The sequence below is a fragment of the Scomber scombrus genome, chromosome 12 (genome assembly GCF_963691925.1).
Source record: "Scomber scombrus chromosome 12, fScoSco1.1, whole genome shotgun sequence".
NCBI classification, from domain to species: domain Eukaryota; kingdom Metazoa; phylum Chordata; class Actinopteri; order Scombriformes; family Scombridae; genus Scomber; species Scomber scombrus.
The window spans coordinates 17,702,735-17,727,204 of NC_084981.1; the positions used below are offsets into that span (position 1 = coordinate 17,702,735).

At 38.6% G+C, this 24,470-nt stretch overlaps 3 protein-coding genes across 3 annotated transcripts; 2 read left to right on the forward strand and 1 right to left on the reverse strand.

Moving 5' to 3' along the window:
- The first annotated feature begins 3,118 nt into the window (after positions 1-3,118).
- Positions 3,119-9,503, forward strand: LOC133991669 (max-interacting protein 1-like). Its single transcript, XM_062430158.1, has 6 exons — positions 3,119-3,398; positions 4,613-4,715; positions 5,013-5,042; positions 6,417-6,531; positions 8,724-8,895; positions 9,089-9,503. Exons 1-6 carry the CDS (start codon positions 3,179-3,181, stop codon positions 9,250-9,252), a joined length of 804 nt encoding a protein of 267 aa, XP_062286142.1. The 5' UTR covers positions 3,119-3,178; the 3' UTR covers positions 9,253-9,503.
- Positions 9,504-11,445: 1,942 nt separating this feature from the next.
- smndc1 (survival motor neuron domain containing 1) lies at positions 11,446-15,862 on the reverse strand. Its single transcript, XM_062430948.1, has 6 exons — positions 15,726-15,862; positions 15,208-15,327; positions 14,944-15,086; positions 13,674-13,829; positions 12,820-12,973; positions 11,446-12,088 (listed from the first exon to the last, which is right to left on the reverse strand). The coding sequence occupies exons 2-6, from the start codon at positions 15,325-15,327 to the stop codon at positions 11,951-11,953; spliced, it is 711 nt and encodes a 236-aa protein (XP_062286932.1). The 5' UTR covers positions 15,726-15,862; the 3' UTR covers positions 11,446-11,950.
- A 3,482-nt stretch (positions 15,863-19,344) lies between these two features.
- Positions 19,345-20,550, forward strand: LOC133992054 (alpha-2A adrenergic receptor-like). The gene has a single exon (XM_062430730.1). The coding sequence runs from the start codon at positions 19,345-19,347 to the stop codon at positions 20,548-20,550; it is 1,206 nt and encodes a 401-aa protein (XP_062286714.1).
- Positions 20,551-24,470: the final 3,920 nt, after the last annotated feature.

A 24,470-nucleotide genomic window follows, 5' to 3' on the forward strand; every position in this document is an offset into this window, starting at 1 on the left:
AGTGATAATTGAGCGTGTGAAGCTGTATAATCAGTCTTCAGCCATGATATGAATGGGTGTTGTCATGGTAATCCATTGAGAGGGGGCAGTGGAGACAAAGAGGGGATTTGGTGTCTCCAACAGGTGTTCATGTTGGGGGGGGGGGGGGCAGGATCAACACCTACACCACCCCCATCCTACACACCTCTGACCTAAGATGACAAAAAAAGCAGATTGGGTCAAAAGTTGTGCATTTGATTATATGTTAAAAAATATATAATAACATGTTTTTTAATAATATATTAGGATTTGTTTTTATGAATGTAAAGTAGGAAAATATATATTAAGATTAAATTCTGCATGGAAATTAGCTTTTGATGAGCTGTTTGGTTTATTTTCGAAGGAAATTATCTCAAAAGCAATGCCAGCACCAGGCTCCAAACTTGTTACCTCTAACAATCCCTTACAATGTGTGGATGACAAAGCTTAGTGCTGAGCTACGTCCTCCGTCCTCTCCTTAGCACGGTCAGTGCTAAGGAGAGGACGGAGCAGGTGACACACGTCTGGCCTGCTGGAGTGTCCTTCTGCTGTGACCTCGGGGCAAAGGGCAGCCATTGTTCTAAAACAACAGGGGACTGCACAATGCTTAATCTGACACCCTCATCTTACAGACCACCAGCATGGGAGACGATAGCATCAGGACTATATCATGACAGATAAATAGATAGATAGATGGATAGATAGATAGATAGATAGATAGATAGATAGATAGATAGATAGATAGATAGATAGATAGATAGATAGATAGATAGATAGATAGATAGATAGATAGATAGATAGATAGATAGATGGGGGAGAGAGAGAGAGTGACACAGAGACACAGAGAGAAAAAGTCTTCCTACTCTCCCTTTCATTAAAACCGATAATGCCATATACTCCCTGCTGTGTGAGACCCAACGTGGGATGTTTGGCACATTCTTTCGTAAACACACACACATACCAGCACCGTGTGACTTTGCCTCTTCTGTGACAGCCGAGCCACTGGTGTAATCCTCAGGCTTTTCAGATTACTCCAGTTGGGGTCACATTCTACACCAACCTACAGCGGGTCAGCTTTCAACGCTGTCACTATCAGTGTGCCGCACGCACAGCCACTCAGTCTGCACACAAGCCTCACAGCACAGATGAGCCTTTTCCTGGTGTAATACTGTCAGTTTCCATCCCTCCGCTGAACTCTTTGTCCATGTCTGACTATCTATCTGCCCTATTGAGTGCATGGTTTGCATTGGCAGAAGATGATGTCTGACTGTACTCGAAAATTGTGGTTTTATATATTGGGGATGCTCCAGTAATAAGAAAATTAATAAATTAAAAAATAGACTTCCTTTTTTAAAGCTTTATAAAGCCCCATTTGCATTTGCACTAAAATTAGTGTCTCTGTTCCAGTGTCCAGATCAGGACCGTCTGTGTGTGTCAGGCCTTGCCAGGCGGCTGAAATAGACTCCATGGGAGGGTGTACTCTCTCACAAGCGTCCGTTACAGGCCTGGCCACATCTGCAGTGGGCCAGCCATCTGCACCCATTGTCTCAGAGGCACAACACAGCCCTGCACGCATGGCTGGCCTCGTAAAGGCAGGCCCTTTCCCCTCTGTCCTCCTCCACCCCTCAGTGGGGTCTCTGCTGTCTCTTTGACTTCTTAATCAGTCAAAGAGACAGCAGAGGTGGAGCATCAAGATAGAAGTAAAATCAATTTCAAGGTTAGTTTTTCTAACGAACAGATAACTTAAAGGTTTATAGCAATGTATGGGTATATAAAGTGTGGTCACTTTCACTATTAATGGGCCCTTTCCATTCTGGCAACATAATTCTACTAGTTTCTTACTTTCTTGTTATCTTATAGTTTACGTGGAAAAATAAAAAATGCACAACACGCCCAGCGAGGCTTAAGTTAAATCAAAAGACTTGAAGAGTGACACTGGGCTTACTGGGGGCCAAAAAGAGCTCAAACTGTCTCTACAATCACCTGTATGTATTAGACTCACGTCCATGTGAAATCTCCTAAACAGGAAACAACATTATGCACAATTTAATCTGTGATTTACATTATTTACAGTAATTATCATCCTTGCACTGTATATTGCATTTGCATCCATTGGCAAATAATCTATCATAGTGACAGCACTGTATAGTAGTTCTGGTGGCTAGACGATCATTTCACTACTGTGTGTTATATTCCTTTATTGTTGTGTGTATGGGTGTTTTGTTTGTGCCATACGAGCTGCTGGATGTCTAAATTTCACTCGGGATCAGTAAATCTATCCATCTATCCATCTATCCATCTATCTATCTATCTATCTGAAACACTCCTACTGTATGTTTGGGATGCAGCACACAGTAAGCAAATCAACTTAAAGTACCACTTCAGACCTGAATGCAGCATATTGAGCATTGAATCAGTTTTTAAATCTCACAGTGGTGTTTTTTCCCACTGTGACAATGACTGTGGGAAATTGTGACATCAAGAAGAATCTAATCACTCTAAACTCATCCAAATAACAGAAATGGACAAAATGTTACTTACATATCAAAATACATGAGAGTAAAATCATTGTGCTTCCTAAATTAAAACACTGAGGCTCCTCAGCAACACAGAAGCCTCAGGTGATTACATATTTATAACTGAGACAAACCCTGGCAGCTGTCCCTGATTATGCAGGTTGTACTATTGATCAGACCTGATACTGTCTACTACCATGTGGTCTATATTACTTACCACTTTTAAAGTCTCTTCACACACATTGAGACATGGCCTCACTGTGCACAGATGCACATTAGCTCATATTTGTCCCAATGATTCAGTTTAAATCTCAACTGAAATAAAGCAGCATTGCTACAAATGAAAGCAGACGTGATTCTTATAATGTCACCGTGACATAAGTGTGTTATTTGTTGCTCTAGTGCAGTATTGATAATGAGGATTTATTATGGCACGGTTGACAATGAATGCAATGTGCATGCGTTAGTGGGAGGGATTATCCACCAAGTAGGGCAAGTGGCTGAGGCTAAGGACTGCAATTCCATCCAGCCTAGTTCATTTCAGTCATCCGCTCAGTGCACAGACGGGACAGGGAGAACAATTTCAGCGCTGCTTATTTGTCTAACCCCCCCCCAACACATAACAAAAACAGCTTAAAGTGAAAATGGTAAAGTACATGCGACAGCTGAAACCCGAAGAGGTCCTGTCGGAGTCTGATGCGTCCACGGACCAGCAGGATTTCGGAGAGATGTCCGACTATTCTTTCAGCGACGTTTTATACTCCAAATGTTCCGCAATGGACCAAATCGGCACTTTTATGAAGAACGTGCAAGTGCTGCTCGATGCAGCCAATTACATAGAAAATGTCGAGAAGAACAACGGAAGTAAGTAAACACGGGCTGTTGGGAATATTAACACGTAATGCGCCGAGCAGACAACAATAGAGGCGAAGACGACAAAAGACGCGCAGCGGACAGATGAACTGGCCCGACAGCAGCTGAAACTAACTGCAGGCTGATGGAGCAAACACATACACAAAAAACACCAACATTTGAAGAGAAGAGGGGATATTTGCTACATTTGGAAATCAGGAAGCAATTGCATCGCCTGAGACAGATTTTCTTTTTTTCTTTTTTTTTGCAACAATAGCCTGCAGCTAAATGATCTGCTCCCATTTAAACTGGTCTGTGCAGCCCAGAGACTTGCAGTGCATTGATTATTTTTATTGGGCCTCCATATGTGCACATATAGGACAACATGTGTATACATTTATGGATAATTTAAACTCCAAATTTCCCATTTAGCCAAATTTCCAATCGCAGTTGTTCCTTTAAAATAACACATTCGCTCAAAATATCGCACTCACGGACCCTGCTGCGTAATATATAAATCATGATTAAGAGGTTTTATTTTTATTTTTTCAAGATCAACATTTCTAATTCAAAGCCCTACTATCGCTTTCAGAGGCAGCTGCGCTTCCTTGTGTGTGTTGTTCACATGGTTTCCACATGGAACAAATTGTAAAGTTCTCATTGGTCCAGACACATGTTCCCAGTGTTAGAGTCACTGCAGATAACCAATCAGACGCAAGTTCATATCTGACGTCGTATGTTACTGGGAGGGAGGGTTCATGGGATTTGTAGGCTTTTTTTAAGAAACAGGAACAATACTTTGGAGAAGACTAGTTGACTTCAGAGGACTTAAAATGTGTTTTGATTAAAAAATACCAACTAAAGACCCACTTAGAGGCTTTTTATATTTAATACGGGCTGTTGTGAATAAGAACACATTGACAAATGAACACAGGATACTACATATTTAGGCTACATCCTAAATGTTGATCATAGGGGGCAAAAATGCATTAATGTATTTGTATTATCATTTTCTGAGATGGGTAATCTGTCTGTTACACTGAGTTTAAGTTCTTAAGATTTAATTCCTCGGATGTGTTGCTACTGATTAAGATGTAATTTAGAATTTAGGCCAAATGAGGTCACATCTATCATGCAAATCCAAGCCTGGGTGAAGCTGTTCACTTGTAGCATATGTTTAAAAACTTAACAATGTATGTAATCCTCTTTATCTTTTTCATCACCAGAATGTGAGCATGGGTATGCTTCAACATATCCTGCCAATCAGACTACACATCACCAGAAACAGCGAAAATTCAAGAACAGGAAACTGGACAATATTCATAACAGGTAGGTTAAATGTACAGCATTAAGATCCTTAACCAAAATGTTAACATGATAGTGTAGTAGAGGTGAATAATGATCATATTTGTCTTCATTTATGTATGTAGTAAAACCATTCTTGCAACATGTTTGATGAACATTCTAGCGTGTGATTTATGTATCCGTTTGATTATTAATATCATATTATCAATACTGCGGCATTATTTTATATAACTGTTGTATTTGTAGATTGTATTATATGTTGTATTCTCCATTATTACGATTTGCATTACAGTTTTGTTTATATATGTATGATCTCAACAGGTCTGCACACAATGAACTGGAAAAAAATAGGTGAGTAAAACAAGATTCATGTATGTTTCTGACAAATATGAACTAAGTCATCTTAGATTTCTACTTCAGTGCAAGTTTTCATGTAACATATTTTGTTCAAAAGGTAAAGTCATTCTTAATAGAAGAAAGAGAGATTTCCTCCAGTCTTTAACCTGCTGTGGCAAATGAGGTACACAAGGAGTTTATCTCAAGAGCCAGCTGTCTCAAAATGGAGCTTCAAGCTGATAAACCCAAAACTTTATCCATTATGCTGTGTTTGCATATCTTGGTGCTATGCTAAATATGTTGACCATACTATTTCAAAACGAGATGCACCGTGGGCCTGTGAATCAGCTTATTGTCGTCACAGGACCTCTGAAAAAAGGAATTTTTTTATCAACAACTTGGAAATTCATCTGCTGTGTAGGATAGCAGTGTGCATTTTGCAAGGCAAATTCAAAGGGAGGTGTAATGCAGCCTCAGTTGCAGCACTGTTCCAGGAGGAGATGCAGACATTTCCCCAGTCAGCAAATGGGAACCGTCTGTTTCCAGACAACAGGGCTCCTTCCTGAAAGATTCTCAGCTGCAAATCTAAAAGCAGCTTGCGTCTACTGCCGCAGGATGAGGTAGCCTTTTGCTCTGGGCAGGAAACAAAAATGTCAGGATATATTTATCCAAACATTAAATGATCAGGTAATTAAAAAAAATCTAACCATGGTTGGGAGAATTTTGGTTTAAGAGGTGTAGGGAGTGATTTGGAAATTGAATCTTCAGGAAGATGGCTTATTTCATATTAGACAGTTTTTTCTTTATTACAAAATGGTGGCCAATGCAGAGATAAGCGATGACATCACAACTTGACCTACATTTCACTCCATTATTTGAAAGGATAGTGAGTGTCCTTTGCCAGTTTCTGCATTCATTCAGACCACAGGCCCAGAGGCCTTGTTGAATCAGAGACAGAGTATCGGGCTGACGTCAGCAGCTTTTAAATCTGGGCCCAGACAGATCCATATGTAATTGCAAAGGAGTCAAATGGTGTTACTAACCAGCAAAATTGATAAACAGATAAATCAGGTTCCCGAATACCTTGACTGTTACATTGCTCATCACAGATGGATTAAAGGTATCATGATAAGAATTGATCTTGGCCAATCAAATACTTGTTTGCCTGGTCTATTACAGTGCTAATCAAATTGGATAAGTAGGAAATATAATCTGACTAAATCAGGATCAGCGCAGCAGACAAGAATACATTAGTCTGGAAATGTATCTTTCAGTTTTCTTTTGTGTACAAGTGCAGTCAATAAAGCTGTGCCACTTGAAGAATCTTGCATAGTGCACATTACTCCATGTTGGAGAAATGACTCTTCTTGATTGCGTCTCCTCCTACAGACGAGCACATCTCCGCCTGTGTTTGGAGAGGTTGAAGTCCCTCATCCCTCTGGGACCAGACTGCAGTCGGCACACCACACTGGGACTACTCAACAAGGCCAAAGCACATATCAAGGTGTGGTAGTCTTTAAGACAGCCCCTGTAGTATGGTACCATCATGGAATTAAGGGATATATTATGGCATCATGTTTGTGCTCAAAAGTAATGATGTAAGCCATTAAGCCATCTTTACTTTAGTTATTTACAACCTATTATTACATGTCAAAATGGCATCAGTGAAAGGGGCCTATTACTTTTGATGTCTCATAATTTTATTTGAAATGAAAACAGTCAAAAAGCAAAAGAAAATGTGTGTCACTGCATCTCTCAGAGATACCTAAAATTAAGATAGAAGAAATACAGCTGCTCTCTTGAGTAAAATACATATTGACAGCACACATAGATCTGCAGGACTACACAGGATGACTTTGATACATAAGGGAAGGTCCTAGTCTCCATCTGAATCCTATGTGAGACCCAATGCAAATCCATAGTGAGGACTTATAAGGCTTGCCAGTCAGTAGACTGTTATAATTTTAGAACAAAATTGTATTTTAGTATCAAAGCTCTCATTCTAGGTGGCCCCACAGTCTCCGGTTCCTCCTCAAGGTACAAACTGCTGTGCTGCACTGATACTTTACTTTTCATCACTGCAGCTGCACATTCCACATAAAAAGCTTTAATAATATATTAACTTCAGCCTCAATTCATTTGAACTTCAGAAGTCTATACATTCTTAGGCGTGTTAGGATGAAAAGGCACTTTGATTAAAATCATTACATAGGTCCTACTTATTCCATAACCATTGCTGACACGGTATAACGAGCAGAGAGAAGTCTGGATTTTCTTTCTTTCTTTTTTTTTTTAACTCTGAACTTTTTCCTTCAATTCCATGTATAATGTAAAGAGAAAAGACAGCACACATAATTCATGGAAAACTACAACTAATTTGATGTTAGTTTGAGAGGTGGTTGAATGGGTTACTGTCTATGTACAGCAACAGGGAAGCTCATTTATAGCTCATTTTATATAATTAAGGTTTTCTTGGAACCATTACATGAAATACATCTTATGGCACTTTGGCCTTAGCATTGTGATATTATGGTGGCTGCATGGCAATTTCAATTTTGCACAATTTTGAACAAATCTATTGTTGGCTCTTACCAGTATTGCCCTCAGCAAGATTTATATGCAAGTCTTTGATTGGGTCCTTCACAGTTGAGAATCATGTGAGAATAGTACACTCACCACTAGTCTTAAGTGCACCAGATTCGTCCTGATTGTTATAGCAGCCTGCCTGAATGTGTCAGAACTACAAGAGACTGATGATAGGGGCAAATGATCCAGTTTTGTCAAAGCATCCAGGATTCAACACATTGGTTCCCCTGATGGCTGCAATCTAAGCCAGAAAAGTGTTTTGTTTCGTTTTTTTAAATACAGGTTTTTGTAGAGTCTAGTCTGTGCGGGTTCCAGCATTTAAAAAGTTGGGGGATGATTGAGGGCTGCAATATGAAAGCAATCCTGGCAACAGTCTGTGGGAGTTTATCACTCTGGGGGATAATGGATAAAGTACCTATGATGTCAACTGTTGACTTTGGACTTGGCTGTTTGAAGTCCAGGAAATGTGATCTGTGAATGCTGCTCTGTTGTAGTTTTGGAACTAGAGGTTGTTTAGTATGAGTAAAAGGGTGGAGAGGTGCAGTCACAATGAAACTCATGACCGCAGGAAGGAAAAAAACACACCCTGTTTCAGGCTACAGGAAAAGCTCAGATAGGCGCTACTGTATTTGGATAGAGGAAACACTGACCAAAGCCCATTCAGAAAACAACCACTTTAATGTTATTCTTGATCATACAAACCTCCTCAAACAATCCTAAACACCTGCAGGTGCTCCTAATCAGACAAAAACATCTTTAGTTATAGTTCAAGGCGTCTGTGCTTTCATTCAATTATCCCCCCAATGACACAAATCTTGTTCAGCATTTGGCTTGCAAGCAAATTGCTAGGACTTATTGCTGTGCTACAGTTCAATTAATCAGCTATTTATGGCACAATCAGATGTGATGAGTGGTTTCAAGTGATTAGATCCTCTTATGATTATGGAGGTTCATAGTCCACGACACATACTTTTAATGCTTGTGTATGTATGAGTTATACAAGCTGGAACAGACAGGAACACCAAAACATTGGATCCACACAAGCTTATTGTCTTGATTTTCTTTCTACATACCAACACAACAAACTCTTATGCATTTCCCTCTTTTCAGAAACTTGAAGAGATGGATCGGAGGAGTCAGCACCAGCTGGACAACCTGGAGAGGGAGCAGAGGCACCTGCAGAGGCAGCTAGCTCAGCTGCAGACTCTTGGAGAGAGGGAAAGAGTCCGTACAGACAGCCTGGGTTCCAGGATGGACTCCGACCGCTCAGAGTCTGACAGAGGTAAGCTCAGAGCCGTTATCTTTTATCAAAACCAAATGCATTTGCTAAAAAAATAAATTTAAAAAAATTAAATCTATTTTCAACATCTACACTTTGAGAAAGAGAAATTATTTTGAATATTTAGGCTGGCATGATTCAAAGAGGCTTTTGAAAGGATCTGATTAATTACTGTTTTGTCTTTGTGTTTGAACAGAGGAGATTGACGTTGATGTGGAAAGCACTGAGTTCTCCCATGGAGAAATGGACAGTGTAAGCACCAGTGGTGCAAGTGACCTGGATGACCACAGCAGCCGGCTGAGCTCAGCCAGTGATGAGGGCTATTCCACTTGCAGTCTAAAACTGGCATTCTCCGCTTAAAGCACCAGCCTATACTTTTACTTCAGCTGCAGTCTTTTATGGCTTTCAACTTTCAAAGTACCAGCCTACAGCTCCATTTACCCTCGCAGTTTAGGTTAACTGTCCTCTGAAGAACAACCAGCCTCAATCCCACCTTTACCTGAAAAACGAAACGTCTGCTCCACCCAAGAACCAGCCTTAAGTTCAACTCAGTCTAAAAGTTTAAAATTACCTGCTTCTAAAAGCCAAGGGGCGTCTCTACATCAGAAACATTTTACACCGAAGCGTCAAATTGAACTTCTCTGGCAATACAGTTTCAACTTAAAACAGTCACCTGAATGTCCCTTTTCCTGTTACCAGCTTGAATAAACCATACCTGCACACAATACTGATCCTGTTCAGAACCTGTAGAGGACCTATGATCACACCAGTGTCCAACACTGAAAGGGCAACTCTACCTTTAAACACGTTGATCCTCTGAAACCAGCAAAAAACAAACAAAAAAAAACAAAAAAAACTACAGAAAAACCCCCAATACCAGCTACAAGCTCACCATGGTAAGGTTTGCTCCATTTGCCTTGTACAAACATTGCCCTTTTTCTTTGGATAACATTTATATATCCAGATGGCACTTCTTGTCTGTGTACAAGCCAGTGGCAAGGGCTACAATGTCTGCATTCCAAAATGTTTATTACACTTCTATGACTTCTGCTTTAGGACGCACCGCCGTCATCGATCTACGTGGCGTCCCTTTTCTTGACTGAAATACAGTTGTATCCAAACAGGTGGTGTAGTCCACCCTTGTTATTCTAATTTATTTTGCATATAATTATAGTATTTATTTTTGGTATATTTAATTGTACTGTAGCTAGTTCTTGGTCATGCTTGAATGAAATAAATTACCCATAAATAATACCCCCCCCCCCCCCTTTTACAATGTGTTTACCAAAATTACTTGACATAAACGTACTCACCACTGACGCATATGCAGTGCTACGTGTTTAATGCATTACTCAATGGCGTTTTGTTGAAAGAACGACATCTCTTTCACTGTGCGCAAATTCAATGACAGTTTTATTTAGACAGTAATAAGCTATCTCACACTTGTCCAAGCACAAGGCTAAAGCAATAACGCGTCTAGTTTTATCATATCGTTAATGTGTTTAGCACACCGGTCTGTCCGTCCAAACACCAAATTGCAGTTTGCTAGTTTTACACTTGCTACAGTAGTGGTATGAGTTAATAATCAGCAGTAAACATGTAATTGATTTAAAAAATAAAAAAAAACCTATGGTGCATGTGTATTGAATGTAGCTTTTCTAATCATGTTGTAATGTGCTTTGGATTGACAAGTCTTAAAAATGTCTGTAGCATGAACAAGATTAGCACTATAGAGTACTAAGTTTGGTTTATACTTCAATGTTTAATACTGTATATTTTTTGTATTGTAGCAGAAAAAGTCCAAGTTTGAATCCTTGAAATTTGGATACTTCCCATTATTAACTATAATGTCCGTTTGACACAGGGTTGCACTGCTGACCTGTTCTAATCCATGAAACCAAATTAGACATTTCAATATGACCATTTATCTGCATTCTTCTGGTACAAGTCCTGACTAGATCACCACCAAATTGTGTCTTAACATGGGTATATGACTCTTGCACAAGTTCCTTGTTACAGGTCTTTTTCCCCCCCAACGTGCTTGGGAAATGATAAAATGCACTATGAAAAAGACTTTTGTTAAGGAAGTATGTCAAAGCACACCCCAGAATGTTTCCTCCTGTGCTTAATCAGCCATCCAAGGTGACTTTTTTGCAAAACATATGCTGCTGGTCCCCTGCTAATACTTTGTTAAAGTTCCTGATAACTGTCCCTGGAATCTTAATAAACCTCTACCACCAAGACATAAACCAGTACTGTTTTTATTTGGTGAGCTTGTCAATATTGTTCAGGTTTTCATCAGGTTTCTGGTAGTAAACTGACATAATGTGGTTGTTGTCCATCATTAATGTAGTAAGACCATTCATTAAAGTATCCTCAACTAACAAAGCTGAACATTTCCAACAAGAAAACTTCATGGTGGAACAGCTGCAAAGTGAATGCTCATGACATGGACTCATTGATTATGCTACAAGTCTTCACTGCCACCTACAGGAACTGACAAAGCCACTGTGTAAATATCATGTAAAAACAGTCAAAATGAGGTTGAAGCAATTATTTATAAAACTGAAAACAAAACAATGTTTATTTTACTGTTATATATATATACAGAAATTAAAATGTAAATTCAGCCATTTCAAATTAACACCATTATTAATGTTCATACTCCCCAAGAACTGGTCAGCGTTTAAAATCCAGCCTCACATTTACACACCAAATCTCTAACTGTATAGTTATACACATTTTAGCAGGTATTTGGCCTCCGTGGAGTCTGGACACAAACAGCAAACTCTACGGCTTTTCTAAAGACCAATTCCTGTTCTTCGTACATAACAGGTGACCTGGTTCCAAAGCAGGAAAAAAATCCTGCCTATTGGATATTTTTGTTCTACCTACAATAATATTATAGGAAAAATACATCAACATTTCAAACGATAGTGTGCAAGCAATTCCTTTCAAAGCTTTCTTTACTTGACAAACTTAAATCATGTATAAACACAATGGAAAGCACTGATACAGCTAGTGTACAGTGGGGTTCTTATATACAGCATATATTAGGTCACTGTGGCATTAGATGTCTGACGTTGTATTTTGACGTGTCATGGTACTGGGTCATTGGCTTGTCTGCAATACCACATGTGCCCACTCCCACCTTTCCATTTACGCTCTCTGGAGATGCAAATATGCTCCTCTTCACCTACAAAAAAGGCAAAAAACCACAAAAAAAGCAAAAAAAAGTCATTAATACTGGTGACAAATATCAAACAAGTGACTATTGGACTGCTTTTGTATGCGTATATTACACGCATACACATACATATTCTTCCAGCAGCAATTTACAGACAGTATGGCACCAGTTTCAGTCCTGCAGTCTTGTAGAACACGTCTGTATGTAATAACGTGCAGCAGGAAGGACATGGAGTGAATGAGCTGGTGGGTTAAACACCTGCTCCTGCTCTGATGTCTGTCAACATTCACAATCAAATGTGTGCAACAGTGTGAATTCACACTTTCGTTTGACTCTGTTTTATCCAGTGAACTAAATTTTAATGCTAGAAAGCCAAACTGATACTAGATCAGCTGGGTCTCACTACAACATACTGGTTGAAATGAAACATGTGTTATCCACATCAGGAAACTGGTTACCATACCACAAGGGTCCCGAATCGCATTGTCAGTGGCTTTGTAAATGCATTAAAGCCATGACATGCCATAAAACCGATTAAAAACCCAAACTGCAGTGTCTTTGCAGTAGTGAGCATATCTCTGGCCTTAATCAAAATATAAGTATCATATGCAATAAAATTGCATTGACTTGTATCATGAAGTTGAGTTTTTACAAAAATGGCTTATCAGACAGACTTTGTTTTAATGGATTTGGCTTTTTAACCATGTTTTTGCCCTCCCAAAAGAAAAAGAACAACTCACCTGTCCTTTCTTGTTCTTTGAGTAGGCTTTGTTGTTGAACTGTTGCCACTTGGACTTTTGTTCTTCCCTCTCTTGCTCCAATTCCTTCATCCTCTGTACCTTTTTCTGGGCTTTTTTCTTCTTGTACTCTCTCTGCTCTGCTATCTGCTCTTTCCTAGAAAGACAAACAAGGAAGACAAAAACATTTAATCCTGCCCATGATGTACAGTCGTAGTCACACATGCTAGAAATGATTCGATACAAAATAGCAGCTATTTTGTGCTTCCATCAGTACAAGCTGTAGACTTCTGGGATCTGAGTAAAACTTTGGCCGTAAACCAAAAGATCTTAGTTCACTGTTAATAGGCTCAGCCAAAAGAGTCTTCGATTTGTAACAATACAACACAGATTCGTACTTTCTATGGAATATTTGATCAAATGTTATTACATTTTATTTTCATTGTGATAATTAAGTCAAACTGATTAACCAAATATCCTGTTCAAATATTGAATACAGACACCTACCAAAATCCAGCAAGTGATTTAATCAAGCACTCTGGACTAGAAAGGGTTCATTTTGATGAAGGGGAAAAGTGACTATTGTCAAACGAAAATGAACACCATCAAATCTATGCATGTTTTATTTTACATATAATACTACTTCCAATTGTGTTCTCACTGATGCTAACTTTTAAGACTTGTGGATATATATTATTCTAATTTGCCTAACAATTTGTGGGTTTTAAAGTCTGATTGCACAGTGAAAGTAATTCCAGAAGAACATACAGAATTATCCTTAAAATGTTATTACAATTCAGGCAGAAATGTGTGTATATGCACATTAAATGAGTGAGAAAATAGTTTCTTGTACATACTTTGATTTGGGCTTCCCATCGTCATCAGGGCGTTTCCCCTCCTCTAGTACTTTGAGATTCTGCAGAGGGATCACTTCAGCATTCCCGTAGCCAGTGAAGGTAACAGCGGCAGTGTCGTTTTCTCTGTCTATCTCCTCAATCTCAGCCTCATACACCCTGTCAAAGAATCACGTCTGTAAGCAGGTGAGTATGAGTCAAAGACTCAAGCTCTAATTCATAAGCAAAGCTTAACATTAATATTCAGTGATTAATATGAAGTAATTCAGTGTAATAGGCATATAATGGCGCTTTTCCATTATACAGTTCTAACACTACTCGGCTCAGCTCTACTCGGTTTGGTACCAGGTACGTCGTTTCCATTACTTCATAGTACCGCCTCAACATGGGCGAGGTCGTCCAACTTTCGCTGGATCCTCTCGTCTGCCACCACACACAGGAACCAGTGTAATTTTGCACATAGGAGCATTGTTAACTCACGTGAAACTCTCTGTAACTAACTTGTGTGAAACTTGCAGTGACTATTGTTGCCGGTATTTAAAAATGGCGGGTTTTGATTCCTGTGTGGGACGTCAGTGGCCGGCAGGCTGTCTGAGTCAAATTTTAGTATCGGCTAGGCTTGCTTGGAACCTCGCCAGAGCAGGTAGTAAAAAAGTACCAGGTACTATCCCTAATGGAAAAGCAAAAAAATCGAGTCGAGTCGAACCGAGTAGTGCTACAACTGTATAATGGAAAAAAGAACAGAAGCAGCTAGGCATGTAAGTTGGTTCATTTGTCCATACCATAAGGTCTTGAAATAGTCGAGAACGGTGTTAAATATCCCCTTCTAAAGTGACCAAATAAATCATACCAGAGCATCTTGGCAGCTCAGTTGACTAGAGCTACTATGTATTATTTATACTTTAGGACTGAATCCAGTCCTTATAGTTAATCTCCACCAGGTTCGGGGGTTTGCTTCTGTTTTGTCAGATTTTGTCCTTTTTAAGGGCCCAGGCAAGAAACAGGTCTTTCTATTTACACTTTGAATAACAACAACCTACTACCTTAACGGCTGATAACATTTTAGTGTATCAATATTTATAAAGGGGTACAAGAAGCATTCAGCGATTTAATTTGAATGCAAAGTTGTTATACTTTTGTTAAAATAAATTAAGCGGGGTGGTTCAGTCATATGTTTACTACCGACACAGTAGTAGATATCTCAAACACAGAGCATTATATATGGATGTTGCTCCATGTAATAATTTCATGAGAAGAGGATGGTGACACTCACTGTCCGTCCTGACTCCACACAGCCAAACACCTGTCCCCCAGTTTCCAGACGTGCTTCTGGGGGACAGTATCTGCGCCATTGGCACTGGAAGCACCCTCAGTGGGCTGTGAGGTCAGGAGGTCTTTTGTCAAATCTATGACTTCCTGCAGGGGGAATAACAATCAAATGGTTAGTTAGTTGTTCATACAGACCAGAACAATCCCATCCCTTCCAATACAAACAATAAACAAATAACAGTGCTTGTGAGGTATCATTCACACAAACCTGTAAGTCTTTTTGGAGTTTAAGGAGGTCTTCATTCTCTTGGTCGGTGGATAAAGCGACTTCTACTTGCTGCAGTTGTGCTTTGTAGCTATTAAGCTGTTTCATCAAGTCGTCCGACATCTGAGTAAAGACATGGGAGAAAGTTTTATTTAACAATCTGCTCGTTGACTCAACACGTGTACGATCAATAAATAAACATCTTCAGCTGATAAACAGTGGTTAGCTTGGATTAGCATTAGCCTAGATACACACATTGATCGTATAGTTAAAATGAACAGCAAAAACCCACGAAACCCGTGTCTATTCACACACATAAAAACACAGCTGTTATGTGTTAATACAACCGTATAGCTGACTTAAATCGCTCAGAAAGATCCCTCGGCCCCCTTTCGTCGACGTAATTTTCAACGTAAGTTACCAACGGTGGCTAATGCTAGCTACTAGCGGGCCGGGGGCAACCATAAACACAAAGAAACAAGCTACAATTTCAACACACCAGTGTTAGTGTTTTATCTTACCTCGGTATGAATGTGTCTGGTCGATCAATACTGTGATCATTCAAAATTGAACTCGATAATTCGCCAAAGCGTTTGCTGAGGAGAACAACAGTGCTCTCTCCTTCCCCTCCGTACACAAATTGCTAAGCGGAAGTCCCGTACACGACTTTTCTCGCGATATCGTGGCTATCCGCATACCCAGCGGCCCTGCCATAGAGGTATGAGCTCTTGATACAGTCACCAGCCACTTCATTAGGTGCACCTGTACAATGTAATTCAATACAATATGAAAGCTCTTCCATACATTTTACTTTAAAAAAAAAAGTTTAGATATTTTCAGTTTTTGTTGATATTGACAACACTTCTACTTTATGTTTATTACTCAGGTGGTTGCATTATAATAGTCCAGCCTGCTGAATATTAAAGTGTGCATTAATCTCTTTTCGTCGCTCAGAGAGCACAATGTTTGCAATGGTTACCCCTTTAAAAAAGAATTAAAATCTGTAACTTAAAGCTTAGTTTTAGTATTTTCAAATAAATAAACACAACCAGACTGGGCCGAGGTTGGGAAATAGGAACAACAACAACCCACTGTCCTGCGTGCCATGACAAACATGCGTTATTCAGGTATAAATATTTGTACACTTTTCTCTATTTTTTTCTTTTTGTGAAATAATACTATTTAGTTTTACCTCCTTATGTGATAAATAATAGTGTGATGAATAAATGTCATTAAGTCATTATATGTGTTCTGAGTGCTAAACATAACAAGCCATGCATGGAGCTCGGGATGCTTGTAACTACTTTATACAAATCAACACATTGTTAGATGGTATTACCCTTCCTCTTGTGTTAGCTTTCAGCTACCATCTCTTATGTTAACGGGTCGGTTTTGACCCATGTCTTAAATCAGCCATAAAATACCCTAAAAACAATTATTTATCATCCAATGTGTTTCTTATCTCTTGTTTACCTTGTTAGGCTTCCTTATCCATGAAAAGATTGGTTTTAATATTTTTTTAGTGGGCCCCTTGGCCTTTCTCTTGACAGCATACCCCTCATTTTCAATATAAAATTTTTTTTAAATTAACCTCAAAAGAATTATATAAATAAATAAAAGGTTGTTATGTTACCTGACTATTACAGAGGGGTATTAGAACACATCTCTTAAATGTTCAAAAAAATATAGTTTTTAATTTTTATATTATTAACTATAGTAACATCTATGGTGTTACGGGTCAATTTCGACCCATATATATTTACTTCAAGAAAAAGGCAAAAAACAAGTCTTTTTTTTTTTTCAAAAATAGAACTAATACAGATAGCAAATGAAAAGCAGAACTAGTAATTATACAACATGTAGATTTGCAAGCAAACAACAACCAATCAAGCAAATCAAACCAACAGAAATCAAGTACTAGTACCATAGAAACTGTTTGCAAGAACATGCATGTGTATTTGTGTATTTTTGGATGCATGTGTGGCAAAAAGCAGAGTATTTTTTGCAGGTGAAGCACAATATGTTTATCTTTCTGTCCTTATTGCTAGGGCAGATCTGACACCTCTTTATTTTAGAATCAGGTGGTCTCACTGGGGTTGTGGCTGTTGTGGTTGATGTTGAGGCAGGGCTGGCTGAGGAGGATGCTGGCGCTGATGCTCTTCGTGTTGCTGTGGCCGTGGATGGAGTGCTTGGTGAGCTCTGCAGCTGTCTGACCAAGGCTGCAGCGGCTGGGTCTCATAGCACCCGTTCCCTTTGCTCCCTGTGTGCCTTGCCAAGGGAACTTCCTAGCTCCTCAAGAAACATTCTCCGCTTGGTTTTTTTTTGGTTTAATTCCACCCATGGTGAATGTGGGTCCACAACACAAATGTATTGTATGCAGACAAATCGAGGATGTTGTAAAACACAACCATTGGCCATCTCCTGGTCATTCGCTGGCAAGTTCTAGGTGGCATTCAGCTTGTCCAGGTTGTCCACTGTCTTGATGTCACTTCATCACAGCAAACCTTGTGATCCCAGGGGTCATTTTGATGACATTTGCAGCAGCTGCCCTGCCATGTACGTCAGGAGGTACTGAGCTCCAACAGATGTTGCCACTTTTGGATTTGAATGTTTCAGCAGAAGCGGGAGCAGCTTCAGCACTGGTGACCTCCTCATCAAACTGATCAGATTTGTCTGTGTCTTTGGGTTGATACTCCACATCATCTTCCACCTCAGAAACCTGCTCATCTGTATCGCTATGTTGCTGTGTGTCCTCTGCCTCATTGTCAGCACAGATATAATCCAAAATTTGGCTTACAGTAAATCTTCTTCTCATTGTTGCATGCTGTGAACTGGAGATGTGTACTCTGCAAGTCACTGACTCTAAACTGAATTGGCCTTACATACCTGGACATGTCTGTCTTTGTTTGTTTGGTCAAACAGGCAAAGAGAGAAGCCACTAACTGAAGCTCAAGTGGTTGGAGGAAGAGCTGGCTGTGGGCTGTTGGCTGATAGTGTGTTTATGATTTCAGTTTTAGCACTTATTATTGTTTTACAAGCTTATATTATAACTGGGTCGAAACTGACCCTAACAACACAAAGGTCATAATTTTCACCAGAGCATTTTATAATTTAGTAAAACTGATTTTTTTTATTTAATTTTGTTTAAATAGAAGTTCCTGACAAAGTCAAAAAATCTTGATGCAATTAACAAATTTATGTAGTACTTTTATGCATTTAAAACCTAAAAACGGGTCGGTGCCGACCCTAACACTAGAGGAAGGTTAAAATAGTATATTAAAATGGAAAACACTAATTGGACTGTTCCAGAAAGGAAAAAAACACAAAAAGTGAATCATTATACTTAAGACAAACTTCAGTTTTTTGTAGGCTACTTCTCTTTGGTCCTGTTCTTACTGTAGATTCAGATATTATTTAAAGCTATTTCTCTTTTAGGATAGATCTCAACATTTTGTCTATTAAATAAAACAAAAAAAAACATATACAGTAGTGTGCTCTTTTAATCCATTGTAATCTAATAGACTACAGATATTACTATAAATCAAAAATATTGTCAATGTCATAATCAGCCAGTGGTTTTAGGGTCTGAGAAATAGCTTTTTAATCTCCAGCAGCAGATGAACCCCGCCCATTCCCATTCTCACTGAAGTGGAGCCAGCATCACAGATACGTCAAGCCCATATAAAAAGACGTACTCTCCACTTCAGCCACAACAGATGAAAAGATCTGCCTGAGCCAGCACTGTTTGTAATGTAAGCCTGTTTTGTGATATGTCTACCAAGGACTTAACTGCAAGTTTTTTTCTTAAAGGTTGGTGAATGAAGAATTATTTTTAAAGAATATATCGATATTGTAAATTATTTGACGTGAAACGGGGAATATATTTCCCTTGATTCCTTTCACTATTTTTTATGTACAGAAACATTTCTTCTCAATTTTCCAGCTGATGTCTATTTTTCTCATTGACAAAGAAGAAAGAAGTACAGATTTCTTCCAACAATATCTTACAGGGAACAAAATGAAAAGACTGATGCAGTTTTCTTGAATGGATGTGATTAATAGACTGCTGGCAAGCACAGCTTCCAGACCAACTAACAGAGCACTGTTCAGACAATATCTTGGACACCACAGCTCATCCTGATGGGTTGTATTAACTTCACGAGCATAAATGAGACTTTGCCTGGCAGGCACCCTTATACTGCACAGACCTCTGTGCCCCTCACGATCCTGGTGGGTATCCTCATTCTGCTAACTGTGTTTGGCAATGTAATGGTAGTAATTGCTGTGTTTACAAGACGAGCCTTGAGACCACCTCAGAACTTGTTTTTAGTCTCTTTGGCATGTGCAGATATCCTGGTTGCCACTTCAGTGATGCCTTTCTCTTTAGCTAATGAACTGATGGGTTACTGGCACTTTGGGAAAGTGTGGTGTGAAATCCACCTGGCTTTGGATGTGCTCTTCTGCACCTCATCCATCGTTCACCTGTGTGCCATAAGCCTGGACAGATATTGGTCTGTCACTCAAGCAATTGAGTACAACCAGAGAAGGACACCGCGCAGGATTAAATGCACAATCTTCATAGTTTGGGTTCTCGCAGCCATCATTTCATTCCCTCCTCTGATCACTATGACGAAGGACGAGGGTAAAGAGGACAGCCCTGAATGTAAAATAAATGAGGAAAAATGGTACATCATATTCTCGAGCACCGCCTCCTTCTTTGCACCCTGTGTCATCATGATCATGGTGTATGTCAGAATCTACCAGGTTGCCAAGAAAATGACAAGAGCCCTTCCAGGTGAAAGGCAAAGAGAAAACGAGAACACAAAAAACACAAAGTGTAATTTGGACCCTGTAGAGAGAAAAAATGGAGAAGGGAGGAGTGTGGAAGCCGCGGAAGGTAGAGAAGTCAACGGCGCTGATGTGGATGAAGAGCCCTCCTCATCTGATGAGAATGAAATCACCTTATGTTCCCTGAAGAAGAAGGGAGTTATGCAAACGGCCAAAGTGACTCAGGTGAAGCCTGGAGAAATCTCTTCAAAGCCAGAAGCACAGCCCTGTGTGAGAACGAGCAGGTGGAAAGGAAGGCAGTACAGAGAGAGACGCTTCACATTTGTTCTGGCTGTGGTCATGGGAGTGTTTGTTCTTTGCTGGTTCCCTTTTTTCTTCACATACACTCTCACTGCTGTGTGTGACACCTGTTGTGTCCCAGAGACGTTGTTCAAAATGTTTTTCTGGCTCAGTTACTGCAATAGCTCACTAAACCCTGTTATATACACTATTTTTAATAATGATTTCAGGAGGTCTTTTAAAATGATTCTTTGTAAATCAGACAAAAGAGGTTTATAAAATAAGATTTTTATGTGTTCATTTGAAAGAAAAATCCATTTTTGGCCATCTACATCAATCCTCATATCTGTGTAACTAATAAATGAAAAACATATTTGAAGATATCTATTGAATATTTGTGTTTTGTGTACCTCCATGTCAGTAAATGGCTATTTTTAAATATTTAATCATGCAGAAATTTCTAATGTTAACCAAATGTTATTTAATGAGTAATCTAATTGTTTTATAGCTAGTATTAAACTATAACAACCTACAAGTTTAGACTTTGACATTGTACAATTGTGACAACAGACGAGTCAACTGCCAGGTATAATTTGTCAAGTCTTTTTCACACTGATATTAAGTTTAAGGCATGATTGATGGTATGATTTAAACACAGAAAAGAGAAAGCTCACATCCTTTAAATAGAAAACTGTGACAGTGAAAATAATAATGTTGGTAATGTAAAGGCAAATGTTAAAGGCTCACATCACAGCATTTATCAGCTTTTCAAATTGACAGTTGATTATCTGTTGTAATGCAAGAAAAGGGTCCCTAATATTGTTCAATATGTTATAAATACTGTAAATCCACTGAAACGTTAATAGTGTGTAAACAAACATGGATAATAATTTAGATTTTGACTGAAAACTACACAATGTGCTCTCTGTAACTTCCCTGAGAATAAAATTAATTACAGATTTAGACAAGCAGGTAATTGTAAATGCTATTGCATCGCAGATTTAAAAAGATATTTATCTTTGTACAACAATACAAACAAAAACAGGAGCACAAAAACTAACTGTATCCAAAAATGTGTTATCCCCATACCACCAACTATCCCCTTCTCTACTAACAAGCACAAGAACAAGGCAATTATATGAAAATTATGCCTAGGAGGAACGGGCAGTACAACAATATTGAAAGCAGTTTATCATGAATTATAGCCCTTCATATCAGGATATCATTAAATCCTCCCCTGGAGTCAAACAGAAATTGTGCAGCACTAGAAATATGAGTGGCTGCTGCAAATTACACAGTGACTTTAATATCCACACAAGCTTATCAATGTGTTGTGTTCCGGGTCTGTTATCACAGTTCCCTTTCTCTTCTCCTTTTTAGCACAGTTTTCACAGTACGATAACCTCTTGTTCTATCAGCTTTTCTTTAACAAATAGAGATTAAGATACACATATATCAGTCTGTGACCCTGGAATACAGTAAAAGTACCATACATAATTGATTTAACCTAGCAAACATTTCCACTAACCACTGTTCATATATTCAGTAAATAACAGAGTGATTCCCATGACTTGGTCTCTGGGACTCTCATGTTTTAAGATTCCTGTGGTACACATGTTTGGGTTCCGTCATGTCTCTGAGTCTTAAAATACATCTATTACTTACCACAAATGGTAAATTATAGACCTAGTATATTGCTGATAGAGTTCCCACGAACAATCTGACACGAGAAATATTAGAAAACATTGGTATTTGAGGCTTTGCGGCACTGAGAATTTGCTCAAGATAAATCTGTTTCCTCAAGGCTGTTAAATCATTTCATGGCTGTGTTAGAACACGGATACTGACATATAAACCGTACAGGAAAAGTCTGTTATAATAGCACTTGAAATGAGTGATTGCTGTAATTAAAAAAAACAGACTCCAGCAGATTACTGCAGTGGTTGGACCATTTTAGCAGAAGTACAGTAGGTGTTTTAATGCTGAGCAATCAACATTATATAACATTTAGAATAATTGGATTTCCTTCAAATATTTTGACTTGGCCTTGATCCACAGCACATCAATGTGTCTTGAAAGATTTAAGTTCATTGATTGCCATCTGAATGCATTCTTTAACTACAATGACAACTGTAGTTATGCTTGAGCAGCAGGGTGCAAACATTACTATGTTAAAGCAAATGCAAAGATGTAAAGATTAAATGTCAGAGTACCCATTGCATTACTTATCCTCAGAGAATAATGAAGCAGTAAAGATCAGCAGTGTTGACAGGCAGTATCTCATGTTTAGTTTGTTAAATGTAAACAGCAAAAACACTGGCGACATATGGAATTAATCACATCTTATTGAATGTATAATGTTTCTGTGAATATAGTCTTTAATCTTTAGTGCGTCACTCCACATGGTTGTAAATTATGTTGGTTGCGAAATGTAAACAGTTGGTTACTATTGCTATTCTCACACAAACACACACACACACACACACACACACACACACACACACACACACACACACACACACACACACACACACACTTTCGTTGTCTGCTCACACAATGATTTATCTCTTCCTGTAAGGGCCATTTTAGAGCAACACGATTTATACCTGTGACACCACATCTTATAAAACCATAGCTTTATAAGCTGGAGTTCCCTCAACTTTCACACACCTCCAGTCGGTCTTCTCCATTTCCTTCTCATTTCACCCACCTGCAACTCAATAAGTGCTTTTTAAAGCTGCTGGTCATGTATCTCAAAAAGGCTGGTGACCTAAAGCCAATTAAAGACCAAAGAAAGCAGTCTGCGTCCCAGACATACTGCAGTTGTCAAGGCAGGATTGCACAGAGTCAGACAGAGGCATGTAGACCATACTAATAAGTTTAAATCATAGCTAGTGATGAATAGAGTGACTTTAATTGAATGTTGGGTCATTTATTATGGATTAAATACAATGCATCATAAACACTGGGGTATAGAATATTTCCTCCCTCTTTAATTGATAAGGATGCTAGATAATCAAATTATATTCGGATTGATGTAAGCAGCAGGAAGATCCAGTTTAATGTGCCTCATGCAATCACACTCTCTGTCTGCATTATTGCAAGAAATAGTAATCTTGAAATGACCGACCAGGTCCTCGTTTCCCAAAAGCATCTTAAGGCTAAAATGACCTTCATAAGCTTAAGAGGTATTTACCAAAAGCATCAGAACTGAAGAAATTCTTAGAAATGATCGTAGATCAATAGGAAGCTAAGGCCATCTTAACAAGCTCTGCAACTAGCAGAAAGAAAGTTTTCATTGTTTTTGTGCATTTTTAAGTTAATACTTTTATCACAAACACTGATGTTCTTTGTTATGTGATGTATGATGTAGAATGAAACATGTTGGTGTTTAAATTAATTAATTTAACAATTAATCTGCCAGTTTGTATCATCATCATCTTGTCCCTCTTCTTGCATAATATATTAATTTCTTCATAGCTGAAGTGCCACTTCCCTAGTGGTAATGCAAATGTAAATAGGATAAGAAATGTAAGAACATTTGTGGAAACGCTCTACTTCTAAGATTAATTGTTATTTGGAAATAAGGCCATTTCAGGCCTATTATTACTGACCAATTAGAAGATATTTTGATTTCCAGCCCTTGAGAGAAGGACTATTGTGATTTACACTTCTGCTAGTAGGTTCTTATATTGTTTTAGCTCATCGCAAAAACAGAACATGCTCTTCTGAAAAAAGCTCAACAACCCAAGGGAACGAGGGCCTCACTGGGAGTTAAGGAAGCCAGAGCACATTGATGAAGTGGAATTTACCAAAGATAACAAACGTATCAACAAATGGAAGTTCATTCTCTGGGGATAATCTCTACTCATTCATGCTTTCTTTTAATTATATCTTTAACTTTGCTCTGTTTCTATATACCACAGAAAAAGATTGTTAAATTATTCATTACAGATTCCTTTCTTCAAGCTAATTAGTTGTGTTAGGAGAAAGCTTATTTAAAAAAACAATCATCAGATTAAGCTAACATGAATGTATTTCACAATGGCTACCAAATGTACCTAATTAATATGAATTTAGCTCAGGCCCTGCTGTTTTGTTTCCGATTGCAAAAAATATATCTGCTCAGTAAATGAAATGAGTCTTGTATCCATGAATCAATGCCAAAAAATACAGTAAATGTGTAACTTTCTGTCTTC